The sequence below is a fragment of the Anastrepha obliqua genome, chromosome 2 (genome assembly GCF_027943255.1).
Source record: "Anastrepha obliqua isolate idAnaObli1 chromosome 2, idAnaObli1_1.0, whole genome shotgun sequence".
Classification (NCBI taxonomy): Eukaryota; Metazoa; Arthropoda; class Insecta; order Diptera; family Tephritidae; genus Anastrepha; species Anastrepha obliqua.
This window is the reverse complement of record NC_072893.1, coordinates 30,270,100-30,287,813: the sequence shown is the minus strand read 5'-3', so window position 1 is coordinate 30,287,813 and position 17,714 is coordinate 30,270,100. Positions and strand designations below refer to the sequence as shown.

At 37.5% G+C, this 17,714-nt stretch overlaps 2 protein-coding genes across 2 annotated transcripts; one reads left to right on the top strand and one right to left on the bottom strand.

Annotated features, from left to right (window-relative positions):
* The first annotated feature begins 1,725 nt into the window (after positions 1 to 1,725).
* LOC129237542 (mitochondrial ornithine transporter 2) lies at positions 1,726 to 7,325 on the top strand. The gene is made up of 6 exons (XM_054872355.1): positions 1,726 to 2,338; positions 5,835 to 6,199; positions 6,272 to 6,353; positions 6,424 to 6,529; positions 6,602 to 6,959; positions 7,045 to 7,325. The coding sequence occupies exons 1-5, from the start codon at positions 2,251 to 2,253 to the stop codon at positions 6,906 to 6,908; spliced, it is 948 nt and encodes a 315-aa protein (XP_054728330.1). The 5' UTR covers positions 1,726 to 2,250; the 3' UTR covers positions 6,909 to 6,959; positions 7,045 to 7,325.
* LOC129237541 (FAST kinase domain-containing protein 5, mitochondrial) lies at positions 6,897 to 14,192 on the bottom strand. The gene is made up of 3 exons (XM_054872354.1): positions 12,313 to 14,192; positions 12,074 to 12,246; positions 6,897 to 7,098 (listed from the first exon to the last, which is right to left on the bottom strand). The coding sequence occupies exons 1-3, from the start codon at positions 14,021 to 14,023 to the stop codon at positions 7,009 to 7,011; spliced, it is 1,974 nt and encodes a 657-aa protein (XP_054728329.1). The 5' UTR covers positions 14,024 to 14,192; the 3' UTR covers positions 6,897 to 7,008.
* Between the last annotated feature and the right edge of the window lie 3,522 nt (positions 14,193 to 17,714).

Here is a 17,714-nt window from a genome sequence, read left to right as displayed (position 1 = left end):
GTCACAGGGGATGAGCAATTAGCTGACACGGATTCACGGAAAAATCTAAAATTTTCATTTTACACAAATGCACAGTACCGTCGGAAGAACACGATGAGTTTTCATTTACATGGCGCTGTAAGAAGTTTGATCGTGACAGCTACCACGGACCATATGCTAACGTCGGTGAGTGTGAGCACCATAAGGCAATCTTATCACCAGCCGAATTCTATACAATCATTTCACACACTCCTCCAATCAGTCGTTATTCAGATTTCTACGAAGTAACATGAGCGAAGACAGTGTTGATATTTTTTCGTATATCACTCGTATCACGCCCGACGAAATCTGCACGATAATTTCACACATATTCGCACACTTGTCCACAAAAGTAATATTGTGTTGATTTTTTTCGTATATCACTAATACAATCTAAGTGTTTTTGTAAACACATCCCCTGTTACGTCAACCCTGATTCTCTCAAATTCGCTGAGAGCCTGTTAATGGTCTGTTATTGGTCATACCTTCTCAATTATTTTCACCACAGCCAAACCTGGTAATCTATCATTCTTGTGATTGGACGAGTGCGCAGAATTCTGCTGCTGCTGAGGTCGCGGTGGCGTGGCAGCCGAAGTTACTCGCTCAATTTCGTTTGTCACCATAGCTGAAGGCCAAACGTGCTAATTTATCGTCCTTAGACTACACCGTAGTGGCAGGCCGTGCTGAACTTCTACAACAAGAAGATCTAAAATGATCAGCTGATGTTTTTCCCTAAAATATAAAATTATGCAACTGTGAGTATTAAATAATTCTTACATTTACACACTTAAAAATTTTATTTATTTTTACAAGCATATGTATGTGTGTACATATTGTCCAGAGCTGAAATAAATGTGGTTGAGACTTAGGCGCTTGGGGCTTATTATTTGGGCCCTTTAATATGTTCGGTTCGGTTTTGGCACGGCTTCGGCCGAAACTAGCCAAAGCTCGGTTCGGTTTGGCCTTAAAATTCGATGTTCGGTTGTTCACTATTTATGCTGCTTATAATTGGGTGCAATTTGAATAAAAAATATAAAAACTAGTTACTTTGTTAAAACGTCTAAAATCACTCAGGTCGTTTTGGCAGGTTCTATAAAATTGTTAGTGAAGTCCTATCCCATCCTAATATTCTATTAAATTAATTAATTTTTTCTCAAATCCAAAATAAAGGATACCAAAAAATTAGGTACAAGTCGGTAGAAAAACAACAACATTGAAAATTTGTAAATTTTTAAGAACAATGTAGAACCAATGCTGTGATTTTTCTGAATACCAAAAACAAAAATCGAAAATAATTTTTTTTATATTAACTCTGAACAATCATTCGCGCATCATTCGCTTTTCAGACGTAGCATTATTACATTATTATAGTATTACATATTGTAACACCCTATAAATACATTCAGTTTTTTTTTCATTCTATTTAAAAATATTTCCTTCAAGTTTGGCAGAAACTCGCTTTTTGAACTGTCACCTCTCTTATTTCGCACCAAAAGTAACGTACATAGCTAATTTATTTTTGAATTTCTGTTTACCCAACTGTATCAACCAATCAAGTCAATATACAAAAACAACTATGAACTTAAGCAAATATAAACTTTATGTGAATTGTATTAGCAGCGATACGAATTTCACTCCCCGCTTTTATCAGTTGAAAGTTTAGATTAGAAAAATGAAAAATTTAGACAAAAATCTAAAAATTGCAATAAAACTAAAATAATTTCAATAACTAATAAATTTTGATAACATAGCATTGAAGGCGCGAAAGAGCAACCGCATTGCCACATTAAACGAGTACGAGTGCAAATGTATGTGCACACATACAAGAAACGGCGAAAGAGCAACTGACGCAGGGGAACAGAGAGCCAACAGAACATTTTGTGTTTTCGCTTTGCGCTCTCATTGATAAGAAATCAACAACAACTGCGCGCGAGCAGCATACGAGTCGGGTCAGCGGCAGCGCAGTATTCCACAGCAAACACCAAGTGGCAGTCACACTTAAGCGCAGCTGATCAGTCTTAAGTGGCGAGATAGATATTTATTTAGTTGAGACAGCGCAGACGCTGTCAGTTCTCCAAAGTTGATTCAAGTAGTTGATAAATGGGCGTGCGGAAAAATTTGAGCCACCGATAACTATAGAGCGACTTAACTGTTGTTACAATTGGATGTGAAAGCAAGTGTTTTTTTATGATACTCATCATCTAATTATAAGCGAAGGAATATCGAGCAGCAATGTTTTGGGAGAATAACGAATCAGGACCGCCAACGCCACCAAGTGTTGTACGGAGTCGAATTGTTGAATTTGTGGCGGGATCACTGGGTAAGTCGGCAACAGCATGTAGAAACCCAAAAAAGTGTATGTGTATATGTATATACATACATATGTAAATGAAAATATATATACAGAAGTGTAGCAAAGGCACGTGTAGAAGCGCTTTTGACTTGAATAAAAACATGAACATACCTGCATACACCTACGCAAGTATGTGTGGTTGTACTTATACAGCGTATTTGTATGTCGCTTCGTGTGTATCGGGCGCGTGAATGAATGAATGAATGATGCAAAAAAGTGTCATGAAGTGAAATGGAAATTGGTTACTCGCTTATTAAATCATCTTTGCAGAGTTTAGCTGCCTTATAATATATGAACATACATACATACATACATGCATTTAATGTGTGTGGTGATAACAGTGCCAGACCCCCAAGCTTATCAATTGAGTTAAATGTGTGTGTGCCATTCAAGAAACTTTGAAAAATATATATAAAATTCGATAAAAGATAATTACACAGCGCAACAAAAATATATTTTTAATTGGATGAGAAAAGTGCCATCATGAGTAGCCCATTACTAGAGAACACGTGGGTAAAATGTACCAAATCTTTGCCATAGAAATCTTCACATGCGTAAAAACCGCTATAAATCAATTGCTGATTAACAAATTATCGCAAAATTAGATTTTTTTCGCCATGCTAAGTACCTCAAATGTCGTGTGTAAATAATTCAAATGGTTGTTTTTGTTTTGGCATCTCGACAAGGACTTTGTCTACGAGTATCTTTATTGCATATTCGCCGCTAATCAAAAAAATTATTTATGGCAAAGGCTAAAATATTACTATACATTTAAATAAATAAATAAATAATTGGCGTGTACACTTGTGTTAGGTGTTGGGCCCTGTTATTACTCCTATTTGTGGCGTGCGTCTTGATGTTGTTCCACAAATGGAGGGACCTACAGTTTCAAGCTTACTCCGATCGGCAGATATTTTTATGAGGAGCTTTTTCATGGTAGAAATACACTCGGTGGTTTGCCATTGTCTGCCGAAGGCCGACCGCTATTTAAAAAAAAGCTTTTTCTATCATTTTGCCATTTCATGCACGAAGATTCGAATTTACACACGCCCGAATGCTAGTCACGCACCAAGCGATTCGGCTACGGCGGCCGCTTACTTACATTTACTGAATATATAAAATAGTTATTGTTCTTGTAATAGCATAAACATTTCCCATTAATGTTTGGGGAAGCTGCTGGAGTGGCAAGCCGGATATACACCCAAATCATTCCAGTAGCGTAGAACCGCCTTAACATAAAATAAAGGGTTTTCCAATAGCAAGTGTTATTTTGAATAGCCCGCTATTTCGGTAGATGTCACTTTTGAAGCTGTCATTTTCTGATATTTGACAAATAGAAACTACGCCATTAATAAAAATGGAACGATACACGCTTAAACAACGCATTGAAATGATTAAAATTCACTATAAAAATGGTGAAAATTTGGCAGAGACGGTTCGTAAAACTCGAACATTTTTGGGTCATTGTGAAGCACCTTGTCGGACCGCAATACAGAAATTGGTGAAAAAAAATTCGAGATTTTGGGACAAGTTAGTGATGTGAAGAATAAAACCCGTGCACGTCGTTCAAGAACAGCCGTAAATATTGCTGTTGTAGTCGAAAGTGTTGAAGAAACCCCAGGTTTCTCCATTCCTCGTTGTTCTTTGGAACTAGGCATTCCACAAACGTCATGACACCGTATACTGCATAAAGATCTAGGTCTTAACCCTTTCGGTACGGAAAGCCGCTAACGGAAATACAAATTATTTTATATGTTTAATAGTTGCAATGGGTGAAATAAAAGTCCTTTGACCCATCAAAATTGTAGGTATCTTCAAACATTGCCGGGACATATAAGTCCCGTTCGGACCGAAAGGGTTAAGGCTTACAAACTCCAGTTTACACAAGAACTCAAACCGGCCGATCATCAACAACGTCGTGTCTTTGCTGATTGGGTCGTTGAAATGCATGAAAATGATCCGGAATTCCATCGAAAAATCATCTTGAGTGATGAGACCCATTTCCATCTCCGTAGCTTCGTCAAAAAGCAAAATTGTCGGATCTGGGGCTCAGCAAATCCAAGAGTTATTGTTGAAAAGCCTCTCTATCCTCAACATGTGTCTGTTTGGTGCGGTTTATGGTCCGGCGAAGTCATTGGAACTTAGGTAGGTAGGTAGGTAAGATGGCAAGAGTACCCCAGATACACTACAAGTAGCACTTACGTGCCGTTTTGATACCATAATATGGACCACCACCTGTGAAAAGATTAAGAGAAAAAACCGCCCGTGCTGTTGATGTAGTGAGACTGGAGAATTTCTTCAAGCCATCCCCAAAGGGCACGCTAAGGAATCTCAAGCGCCTAGCCGCCAGAACCGGACATTTGCAAAGAAAGTGATCCACAGTCTCTTTCTCCGCAGGATCCCCACAGCTCCTGCAATAGGGGTTGTACGAAATTCCAAGCTTCTCCGCATGAGTACCGATCACCCAGTGAACACCGCTATGAGTTTGGAAATTAAATGGCGGGGGATTCCCATCACCTTAAGCGTTCTGTTTCTATCGTATTGAGGCCGTAGTGTTTTCGAAATAGCACACGATGGGACAGACCTCCATCTGTCTTGCGCTTTTTCTAGAAAGAAATTGTGTAGTTTTCCTTTAACGACGATCAAGGGGACACCGATGTCTTAGAAGGAGACAGCTGGAACCAGTTCTGTCAACCTCTTTTTGGCAAGCTCACCGACAATTTCATTTCCCTCTATATTCCTGTGACCAGGAACCCAGATAAGGGAAATGTTTCCTGCACGTTCGAGACGTTTGAGTTCCTCCTTACAGGAGTTCACCAGAAGAGAACTGCAATACGCCGACGACAGGGCCTTGATCGCAGCTTGACTATCGGAAAAAATATTAATGTCTCCCTCTCAACAGCGATCCCGAAGCATTCTGCATGCCTGCAGGATCGCAAAGATCTCTGCTTGAAAAACACTGCTTGTTTCCGGCAGTTTAAAGGAGACCGAAATGCTGGCTGATTTAGAGAAAACCCCAGCTCCCACTCCACACGCCATTTTGGATCCGTCAATGAAAACAGAGGTATCTATATCCGTACCGACTCTCCCCTCTTTCCAATCTTGCCTGCTCGGAAAGATAGCCCTAGCACAACCCTCAAAGCACAGTTTGCGGATGGACCTTACTTTTTCGAAAATGAAGCTGGAGCAACAGTTACGGTGAATGGATTGCGCTATCGAGAAGTGATTCACGATTTTTTATGGCTGTATGGACAACGTTTATTTTCAACAAGACGGCGCTACGTGCCACACAAGCAACGAAACCATTCTTTGAATATCAAAATAACACCTCTTATTGGAAAACCCTTTAGTTGTTGACACGTCAATTGTCCGGATACTGAGCTCTCCTTTGCTTTTTTTCAAATGATTTTAATTTCAGTTATTTCTATTTCATTTATAAATTTTTTCTTTCCTTTTCCTTAAGGTGGTGCGGCGCAAGTATATGTCTCCCAGCCACTGGACACTGTCAAGGTGAAGCAACAAACCTTTCCATTCCTCTACAAAAATATGTTCGATTGCTTTGTGAATACCTACAAAAAGGACGGCATCGTTCATGGTCTGTATGCGGGCAGCGTGCCCGCTGTCGTAGCTAATGTTGCTGAGAATTCAGTTCTATTTGCGGCGTATGGTGGTTGTCAATCGTTTGTCGCATGTCTTGTGGGAAAACAACACACCAACCAATTGAATACAACAGAAAATGCGTTTGCCGGTTTCTTTGCGGCATTCTTCTCCACATTCGCGCTGTGTCCGACGGAGTTGGTGAAGTGTAAATTACAGGCGTTACGCGAGGTATGTCAATGAGCAAATCGCCATTATTTTCTAATCTAAATATTAAATTAAGTGTATTAAACTTATTTTTAGTCAGCTGAATGTTGTCCTGGAGTACCAGCAAATGAACACATGACGCCATGGAAATTAACTAGAATGATCTACAAAGCAGAGGGTGAGTTATAATACAAATAACCAATAAGCGTAAATTTACCATATATTTTTGCTTCGGCGCGCTACGTTAGGTATTCCCGGCTTCTTTCGCGGTCTCACGCCGACTTTTATGCGCGAAATGCCCGGCTACTTTTTCTTCTTTGGCAGCTATGAGGCGACACGTGAATTGCTGGCGAAGTAAGTATAATATTCATATAAATCTGTGTAATTGCTAGTTAAAAAAAAAAAAATAACGAATTTCCTTTTCAGACCCGGTCAGTCAAAGGACGATATTGGTCCACTTAATACAATGATTGCCGGCGCCGTAGGCGGCGTCATGCTATGGACAATGATCTTCCCCGCCGATGTAATTAAGAGTCGTATACAGGTGCAAAATTTGAATCGCGGCATGATGTCAGTGGGACTTGATATTTTACGCAAAGAAGGCATAATGGCGCTCTATAATGGGCTGCTACCCTCAGTGCTGCGTACCATTCCAGCAACTGCCACACTCTTTGTAGTGTATGAATATACGAAAAAGACGCTGCACAAAAAATTCGATGCATTAAATGTATAGAAGGACCAGAAATAGTTTCCATTATAATTCGGTGTGAATTACTTTACTTAGGTACAAAATTTGCTAACTAACTTTGAGATACTTATTTGTACATTTAATGCTAATAATTAATGGCATTTGCTAATTTTCTTCTCAGGAATTGCTGACGGTCGATTGGGGTCTCTAGTGCGCGCCATTCGTGCCAATATATCTGCAATATTTAAGTAGATGTAAGAAATATTAAACGTTAATTTTAAGTAAAACTCAGTTAAGTGTAATTTTTGTTTATGAAGCGTAACAAAATAACTGAATGTATAATTTTAAACTAGTATGGCTTTATGTATGCGTGTACATATGTTAGTTTAAGTTAAGAATTCGTAAGAACAACAGGCATTTTAAAATCTGCTTAGAAAAAATAAATATTGACAAGAATGTAAACAGTTTTACTGTTTTATCAGGAAGTAGACATCATTGGTGAGACTATGAAAGTTGAAGCAAAAACTTGCATACATTTTCGCATACATACATATATACCCCCATATAACAATAGGTCTGCTAATGAAGCAAGTAATTTGTAACAAACTATCAAGTTTTGCTGTTCATGTATCCAAAAAACTTGCAAAGTAGGGGAAAGTGAGAGAGCAAAATGGCATTTCATTTTGAGGGGAACTTGCGAAACAAGCAGCTGATCGCAAAGTAAAAATAAACACTAATTAAAATTAGCGATTTGAGTAAAAATTTTAGATTTAAATAAAAATCGTGTTTGAAATGGAGAATGTAATTAAATATACAGGGTGGGCCATATAGCGTTTGCTTTTTGCGCCACCTATTTTTTGAGAATGGTAACACAAATGACATGTCAAATGTGTTCATTATTTACTTAAAGGTTTGAAATTTACGAAATGGGACGCTATACGCTTGAACAAAATTGGGAAATATTGAAAACCTATTTCCAAAGTGGTGAGTCTTCTTCTTCTTCCGCGGTTACAGTAAATGGCGAGTATTACCGTGACATGCTCAACGAGTTTTTCTTTCCAAAAATTGAAGAGGATGACATGGACGACATTTGGTTTCAACAGGACGGTGCAATTTGTCACACTGCCAAAGTTACACTCGAACTTTTGGCTACCGTTTTTGAAAACCGAATAATCAGTCGAAATTCCGATATCAATTGGCCGCCTCGGAGCTGTGATTTAAGCCCGTTGGACTATTTTTTGTGGAGAGCCGTTAAGGACAAATGCTATGCGAACCATCCAGAGACGATTGATGCCTTAAAACACGAAATCGAAGTTGCCATTCATGAAATTGGAGCGCAAACAATCGAAAATGTGCTTCAAAATTGGGTTAATCGAATGGCCTACTGTAAAGCCAGTCGTGGCAGTCATTTCAACGATATTATTTTTTATTCATAAATGACAATATTCAATCTTCAAAATAAAAAAAAAAGTTTGAAAAAATATTGATTAGTTTTTTTTTATAGCCGATTCAAAAAGCAAATTTTACATGGCCCACCCTATATTTTAGATCAAATTTATATAGTTTATTTGAGGCACCGTTGCTGCAGTAGCCGAAATACAAATCTTTTGTGTTTTTTGCTTGCACTTCATGTACCCAAAAAGCTTGCAAAGCAGGGAAAAGTGAGAGAGCAAAATGGCATTTCATTTTGAGGGGAAGTTGCAAGTTTTTACCCGAATAAACTTTTGCTTGTAAGAATTCGTAAGTAAGAAAAACAGCTGATCGCAAAGTAAAAGTAAACACGAATTGAAATTTGCGAATCGCAATTGCTACTGGAATGTTCTTCATCTGACAGCGATGATGAAATGGAAAAATTCATTCATTCATTCATTCACAGCATTACAACGCGGGGTGTGCATCAAAGCTTCCTTCACAAAACTCCTCCAAAGTGTGCTATCGCTTGCTTTTCCTTCGTAGTTGCGAATTCCCATTGCTATGAGATCGCTTCCTACTGCGTCTATCCATCGGTTTCTCGGTCTTCCCTTCGCCTACGCACGAATTATCTTGCCAGTCATGGCTTTCCTTACAGCGGATTCAGCAGGCATACGGACCACGAGACCTAGCCACCGCATACGCTGCGCCTTTACAAAACGCACAGCTGTCTCGTCTTGGATAAATTCGTTCAATTCCCAGTTGTACCTAATTCTGTAGCTGCCATCTTCATTTTTAATTGGTCCGTTGGCTTCAAAAGTACATATGCACCTACATGAAGTTTCTGTGCATTTGTGTGCCGTCTTGATTTCAGCAAGTACATATTTCGTTTTACACTCGTTAACGAGGGGCCAATATCGTTGGCAATTTTGTCAATTTTTAAAAAGGTTTCATTTGAGTCGTTCATGTTCCTCGAAAGAATGGCGATATCGTCTGCATAGGCACATATTTGCGTTGTTTTAATTAGTAATGTACCACCTTTGTTGACTTCTTTTATAACAAAATGCAGCATCAAATTGAATATGGCAGAGGATAGTGCATCACCTTGTTTGACATCAGATTCAATTGCGAATGACTCTGTGAGCTTCCCTTGGATGATTACTTTTGCTTTTGTATCAGGGAGCGTAACGATGATTAGCCTTATAAGTTTTGCTGGAATTCCTAGGCTAAGCAGTACGTAAAAAATTGTATCTCTCCTGACGCTATCAAACGCTTGTTTGAAATCTACTAAAAAGGCAGTGAATATCCTTTTCATATTCGTGGTGTTTTTCAAAGATTTGACTGAGGACAAAGCACTGGTCGATTGTGGATTTTCCCTTGCGGAATCCACACTGATACACACGATCATTTTCACATACTCTCTTGTCTCCTTTTTTGTACACTGGGAAGATTAAATGGAAAAATTATTGTGGACAAAATGAAATCAAGTGATTCCGAAGCTCGTTATTTTGCTTTATTTTTGCTTTAATTTAAACAGAGGTAGTTCAAGTGAAATTTTTTTTAATTTTTGTGATTTTTCCTGCAAACAATTTATTCAGCTGTTCGTAAAACTTGCAAATTGTTACAGGTTTTGCGTTCATATCGCACCCTAAATACAAAAGGGTCACAACTCAAAATACTAAGATTTTCAGGAGAGACGAAAAACGTTTTATGTAAAAATTATTGTAATATTTAAAGAAAATATTGTTCCATCATGAAAATATACAACATTGAAGAAGGTTCTACTATATTTTTTTCAATTTTATATTATGTTTGCGAAAATGAAACAAAATTTTGATGTATGACTCTTTAACTGAATTTTTTTCGATTAACTAGTGATATTATCTTAAGTTGTGCCTTTTTAACTGATAAAATGTTTTAATTTTATAAGTTTCCTAACCTAATTGAACTCACTTTTCACAACTAAAGAGGCACAATGCAAAATAATATACCACAAAATTTATCATTTTTTACAGTTATAGAGGCAGAACTCAAAATAAAACTCTTTATGTGTAATAAAAGTAATCAGCTGTTCTTGAGCCCATTAACGCAACTAAAAATAATTCTCTTTAGTTGATCGTGCAAAAGCAACACACTTGACATAAAAATAGACATAACTGTATTTTTCCAGTTAAAGAAGATAGTTATGTGAACGAAATATTTGCAGCAGTTAGAAATGTGTACTCTGAATTAATTTATGCAAAAAACTCAGTTTTGGAAAATTTTGAGTTGTGACCCTTTTGTATTTAGGGTGCGATATACTTTTTTTAATTTTTATTTGAGAGAGAACTCTCGGAAATTAAGTGACTGGCAAGTTATTGGATAATTTTTACATGAACAGACCTAATATTTTTGACAATTTTCCACGATTTTAAAACACCATGTAAAATAATTTAAATTTGTAAAAAAATAAAATCAAAATTTTCTTTAAGGGGGGAAGAAACCAGTTTAAACTTATGAAAAAATCGACTTTTTTTATTGCATAAATTGTTAGTATAACTACTCACGAATATGTGGTAAAAATTTTAAAGCGAAATTCGCATTATTCCCGATTCTATGAGCACTTAAGTGATTGCCCGTCGGTTCCGCACCGTAGCGCGCGTTAGTTAGAACGACGTTTTTCTCGAAAATACTTTTTTTCAACTGATGGGCACTCTAGCTCAAAAAGTTATCGACCAATCGTTATAAATTTTTTTCGGAGTATTCTTTATTCAGCGGCCGCCGTAGCCGAATGGGTTGGTGCGTGACTACCATTCGGAAATCACAGAGAGAACGTCGGTTCGAATCTCGGTGAAAACACTAAAATTAAGAAAAACATTTTTCTAATAGCGCTCGCCCCTCGGCAGGCAGTGGCAAACCTCCCAATGTATTTCTGCCATGAAAAAGCTCCTCATAAAAATATCTGCTGTTCGGAGTCGGCTTGAAACTGTAGGTCACTCCATTTGTGGAACAACATCAAAACGCACACCACAAATAGGAGGAGGAGCTCAGGCAAACACCCAAAAAGGGTGTACGCGCCAATTATATTAGTATATATATATTCTTTATTCAATCCTAATTCATATGAACCTCATTCTGGGATAATATTATCATTAAAAATGTTTTTTAAACCAAATTGATGAAAAAATATGGTATGAAAAAATTGCATTGTGTTCAAGCGCCTCAAAGATATGCAATTTTCAATATTATTTTATCACAATTAGGTTCATATTCTTAGGAAACAGGTTGTTAACGAAAAAGCAAAAAAAAAGCAAAAAAAAAAAACAAAAAAAAAATTGCAACTTCAGCAATGCCCACCAGCAAGATACTCGGATGACATTCGTCCATGGGCAACACGCTCTAAGGCCACTATTTCCGGCGAAAATGGCTTGAAAGAATTTTAAAGTATACTTAAAAATATGAGTAAAATACGCTCCATGTTTAAAAAATTTCTGATTATTCCTTCCTTAATCAAAAAATTCTCGAAAAACACCAAAATTTCGGCCTCCTAAACCGGTTGCGCCCCTTAATAGCCGCAGGTCAACACCAATTGTGGTTTTTCTACTAATAAGCCGCGGATCACCACTAATTTTGGTTTTTTTACTAAAAAGTCGCAGATCACCACTAATTTTGGTTTTTTTACTAAAAAGCCGCAGATCACAACTAATTTAGTTTTTCGACTAAAAAGCCGCAAATCACCACAAATTGTGGTTTTTCTACTAAAAAGCCACGGATCAGATCTAATTCTGTTTTTTTCTACTAAAAATGCATTAAATACTCACCGGCACAGGTTTATGCCCGAGCAGGCGCAACTGTTTTAGCTTCATCTCAAATAAGCCCGTGAATCTTTGCTTCTCCTTAACCATATTATTCCAGCCCACAATCACGATAGCTACTGTGTCCACTTCCGGACTGTCCGAATCGCCCAAAAGTAGTGTTCGCGTCAAAATATCACCTGTAATAAAAGATGTGAATTTAATTTTAACTTTCTACCATAAAACAAAAATGCACAATTAACTACCGCTGTAATCCTCTGGGCAGCTGCTTGCAAGCGATAACGCTTGTCGATTTTTATTGTCATAGCAAATAATCACATCCGGGCGCTGAAAGTGTGGCAAAATATGCTTCAACGTATTAGGACGCAGTATGCGTTCACATGTCTCCTTGATCTCCAACAAAATACGGTCCGTATGATTTAATCTAAATTTGGTATTTCGCTCCGGTATATACTGCGTCAGCACTTTGCCCATTGAACGACGCGATTTCTCCGGCAATTGATTGCCCGCATAACCAGATTCTTTCAAATTAATTTTCACAAAAGAATCTAAACTGAAGATCTCCCGCCCTAATGTTATATTTTTGCCATAGGCGTGATCTATAAAACGCTTGTCCAACACAGATGTCAGCATTTCCTCATTATAATAGCCACACAAAGTTAGATAATGCACGCAAGCGGCAAAACAACGCGGATACTTCATGATATCATCAAGTTTCGTGCCAAGTAAGGCTAAAATTTTTGCACATAACTCCTGTTCCACACCATTTGGACTGCGATAATTGAATACGCTAATGGCCAAGCATATGCGCTCCATATCCTTTAGGCGTGCATGCTCTATTTCGGCGTTGAAACGTTGCAGCACCAGTTCTAAAACGCCATCATGACAGCACTGCAACTCAACGCCAAAGAGCGCCAAATGCAAGCAACTCATTAGTGAAATGCGCGCTACTTGTGCTTGTAAGACGTCCATTAACTGCATCATCTGCGACACCTGGGGCAGCTTGCTGCTATAACGGAGCACTTTCAAGATAGCCACCAATGTTATGTCATCCACAGTTTGTGTTTCGCTCATTAAACGCGTATACAGATGATCCAGCAGTTTTGGATTTCGTATGGGGGTTTTTGTCTTAAAGAAGCCCATCGACATGACACCCAACTCCTGCAAGGACATAGTGTCGGCACAGCGCGCCAAATTCACTTCGAATTCAAACATTTCGAACACAGCCCGTCGCAAAATGTTGCAGTAGAACATGGCTTGTACCATTTGTTCGGGTTGCATGCGTCGTATCTTGCGTCCCAACTTACGCAACGCCTCCCATACGAACTCCGAAACGCGCGCCAAGTTCAATGCGTACCAAGCATCACATGCCAACAACAACTCATCACTGCTCCAACGCTCAATGCGGCGACAGCACTCCACATCTAAATTGTTCCACAATTGCATATAATTGGGTTCACGCACGGACACCTCTTCTGGCAATTGCGCCAATTGTCGCAGCGTTGCCAAAAGCTGTTCATCGCTTAGCTGATGACTTTGATCACAGAAATGTTGACAAAATTCCGTGAAACGCTCATCCGAGATGCGGGTATTTGTGTGTATGCAATATTGTGTCAAGGCAGTGAAAGCACCAAAGAGTTCGTCAATTGTAGCATCAGCCGTTTTTAAGGTTAGCACCAACGCAGGCAGCTCTGGCGGTTCAGGCAAATTGTCAATAGCTGTTGCGTTTACATCCAAACGGAAAATTTTATATGGTTTTAGTGATTGCTCTAGTACATCGTGTGCGTGCTTGTTCTCCTTGTCCATGAAAAGTTTAGCCGCATTCGCGTGGCTAAGATGAAAGTATGCAACCGGTGGCCGAACTGACGCACTGCTCCTTAATGGGGTGGCGGCTGCCAATTGATAGATTGCACGCAGCTTACCAAAACTGCCGCGTGTTAAAGGCACGCTGAACATTTTAAAGTTTTTTATTCAACTTGCTGCACTATTCCATAACAACACAAAATTAAGAAGACAATCTATACAAACAGCAAACGTTGTGCCCGCTCGTGTACGCTAACAATCAGCTGCTTTTCAGTGAGGTTTGTAAATGCGCCCGCTTTTGTTTTTGTGTTTGTTTCTTTTTTGGGAAAAACTTTCCTTTACTACCACGATATATTTGAATGGGGGGCGGAGGGGGAGGGGGCGTGGCACCACCCACCACGCCCATTAGAAAGAGCAAGGTCACACCATTATAACTGTGAAAGTCCCAACCTCCTAGGGTCCCTATAGAACCCCCAGGAGAAGTTTAAAAATTAGGTTTTTTTCGACCACATTTGCAGTTTGTACTGAAATACAGTTGAAGAGAAGAGAATACAGCAGTCGACAACCCAGCAAGCATTTAACTTAGGTTTTATATTTCATAGCACTTATGAAAACGTTGTTTTATCGTAAAAGTTATGAGTGCCGATGGCGAAAATTTAGGCGATTTTTATTCCAAATTTTCAGCTCTTGTAAAAATATTTGTTTTTGTAATATATATGTATATTTGAAAGCAAAAATGCGCCGTAGGCGAAAATTTGGAATAAAAATCGCGCGATTTTTATTCCAAATTTTCAGCATTTGTAAAAATATTTGTTTTTGTAATATATATGTATATTTGAAAGCAAAAAAGCGCCGCAGGCGAAAATTTGGACTAAAAATCGCGCGATTTTTATTCCAAATTTTCTGTATTTGTAAAAATATTTGTTTTTGTAATATATATGTATATTTGAAAGCAAAAAAGCGCCGCAGGCGAAAATTTGGACTAAAAATCGCGCGATTTTTATTCCAAATTTTCAGTATTTGTAAAAATATTTGTTTTTGTAATATGTATGTATATTTGAAAGCAAAAAAGCGCCGCAGTCGAAAATTTGGACTAAAAATCGCGCGATTTTTAGTCCAAATTTTCTGTATTTGTAAAAATATTTGTTTTTGTAATATATATGTATATTTGAAAGCAAAAAAGCGCCGCAGGCGAAAATTTGGACTAAAAATCGCGCGATAATAATATAAGAGTTATTCCCTTTATGTTGACTGGGTTTTCTCATTTCGCTTTGTTCTTCTCTCTCTCATCGTTTGTTTGACAGTTCGCTCCTCACATTTATTCTGCACGGCATTACAAACGTTTAGAAGAACATTTGTAATAATAAAATTCTAATAGAATTTGTAGTATTATTTAGTGAAAATAGCTTTAAATCAAATCTTCAATTAATAAAGAGTGTTTATAAGTGAATTCGTTACTTTTCTGTGTTTGTATTTAAGTGAAATAAGCGTCTGTAATAGGGCATTTTTTCAAGCTTATGCAAAAAAGGTGCATTTTTAACGTTAAATATTGCTATTAATTCTTAATTTTAATTTATAAAAAGTAATATAAATCAAAAGGCTGATATAGTGACTACATTTGCGTGTTATAATTTTTAAATTCGGTCCACGCACTTAGACATTATAAGCAAATATATCGTGGTAGAAAAGGAAAGCTCAGCCCTTTTTTGCAACAGCACGCATTTAATAAATTTAGGAACTGTTCGTCACTTGAACATTGTTGAAAAAGTTTAATCAACAAATTTAACACTTGTTTCACTAATCATTAGTACAGCAAATAAAAGAAAATTGCGTTCACTAAATTTCTATCACAATTCCACTTTGTTCGTCAGCTGTTCTACTATTAACAGTGCTGGTTTGCTGCTCTGTTAGTTGCCAGTGGATTTTTCAGCAGCTGCTTAACTACTCTCTCAGTGTTGTCTTCTTCTTGTTGAGTATCTGTTGCTCGCAAAGCGTTGATCCACCAGCATTTAAATGTGAGTAGACTTGTTTGCTTTGTATGTATTTCTATCCTGCTTTACACTACTACGAATAGGCAAATACGAAAGTACACAAGTTAGGCGGCATTTAACATAGCATTTTACCCTATAGATATTGTGCTATTTTAACTATTGGGATTCTACATATACAATAGTATGTAGGTATGTATACATATGTATGTGTGTTGACATTCAGTAAAACAAAAATTTATAACATTAATTAGGAAAATTAGGGCTAATATTTTTTAATGGCATTAATATATATATTTTTTAATTTAGATAATGTATAGTGATATACGAAAATTAAGAAATATGTTTATTTTTAATGGCATTATTATGTTTTGTTTTAAGTTAGATGATATTTAGTGTTACACAAAAGTGGAATCAAGAAAAACTATCAAACATCACGCTGTACCTCCTGCGCAAAACCATTGTTCTTCTAAATTACTTCGCGCTTAAAAGCTAAATTATAGCTGCTTATGTCGATTACTCATGACATTACCATAAAAACCTGATATTAACGTTGAATACGCAACAATAGCATTAAATTTTGTAGTTCGCCTTCTGAATAATTCCATGGACTGTCTTACCGTTTCGAAAAGATTATCTTCCGAAGTTCCCATAAGCAATCTGCCCCGTGTTCAGGGCCGGCGAAAGATATGTTGTGAGTATAGGGTGCCCAATACTCGAAATTCACCGAGTATTGGATCCAATACTCGAAATCTTGAAACAAAGGTCAATTTTTATCTGAATAACAAAATGATGATTGAACTCTTTGACAGAATCAAAATATTGAACAAGGATTTACGAAATTCTGAATATAGCGCCAATGATTCGTACCAAAAAGTTGAGGCAGTGAAATATTATCTGATTGACTCTCGGGAATCGAAATTCGACGTAATATGGGAAAAATGCATCAAGAATTCGGGAAAATTTGGCATCGAGGAGCGCCACGACTTTAATCAAGAAGAAGGACATATCGCACCCTAAATACAAAAGGGTCACAACTCAAAATTTTCCACACTCGAGCTTGACTTGTTTACAGTAGCACAGAAAACAAACTATGTAACATATCACGCTGAAATTTGCCATGTAAGCTTATAACGGGTCTACCAAAAAACAAAAAATTTATTTTTGCCATATGTCATCCGCGGACCGTTTTATTGATAACGTCTCGTTCATATTTCAGCAGAAGGCACATTTTGAGTTGTGACCCTTTTGTATTTAGGGTGCGATATGTTTTCAACGCCAAAAGAAATGTTCCAAAAAAGTATTCGACCTCTAGAAGATCGATTCGTTACGAATTCTGCTCGATTTTTCAAATCTCTTCAAGCCTTCGCAACTGGAAAATCTGTTGAGGTTGAGAAATGGTATGGTTCGCTAGCCGAAATACTCGAAATTTTCCTCTTCCGCCGGCCATACCAGCGTTTCCGTATTTTTTGTAGGAATTCAAAAGTACAGTTACCTCTAAAATTTGCTCCTTTGACTAGAGACCTATATGAGTGCAATGAAGCCCCTTATTTGATTATTTTTAAGAAGCAGTTAAGTTGTTTTGCTCTATAGTCTGATTTGTTAATTACTTAAAGATGAATAATGAAAAAATCAAAATATTAAACTTCTGACTAAAAACTAAAATTAAAGCAATACATTTTTTGTTGCTCATCTAAAATTTTTCAAATTTTCTGTCTGGAATATCCAGATGGCTTTGTCAATTATTTCAGTGTTGCCTATAAGTATGGCTAAACCCAAAATTCAATAGGTAACTGCGGTTATGTTTATAATTAAGGCGTTATGAAGTAGTACCAAAAATCGGTTGCAAAGCTCTT

What these genes read in the sequence shown, in the direction of transcription:
- LOC129237542 (XM_054872355.1), top strand. Translation starts at nt 2,251, where the DNA reads ATGTTTTGGGAGAATAACGAATCAGGACCGCCAACGCCACCAAGTGTT. An exon ending in ATTTGTGGCGGGATCACTGG is followed by an intron (nt 2,339 to 5,834) that starts GTAAGTCGGCAA and finishes CTTTTCCTTAAG; the next exon opens with GTGGTGCGGCGCAAGTATAT. An exon ending in AATGATCTACAAAGCAGAGG is followed by an intron (nt 6,354 to 6,423) that starts GTGAGTTATAAT and finishes GCGCTACGTTAG; the next exon opens with GTATTCCCGGCTTCTTTCGC.
- LOC129237541 (XM_054872354.1), bottom strand. Translation starts at nt 14,023, where the DNA reads ATGTTCAGCGTGCCTTTAACACGCGGCAGTTTTGGTAAGCTGCGTGCA. An exon ending in CTGCCCAGAGGATTACAGCG is followed by an intron (nt 12,247 to 12,312) that starts GTAGTTAATTGT and finishes CTTTTATTACAG; the next exon opens with GTGATATTTTGACGCGAACA. An exon ending in TCGGGCATAAACCTGTGCCG is followed by an intron (nt 7,099 to 12,073) that starts GTGAGTATTTAA and finishes TAAATATTGCAG; the next exon opens with ATATATTGGCACGAATGGCG.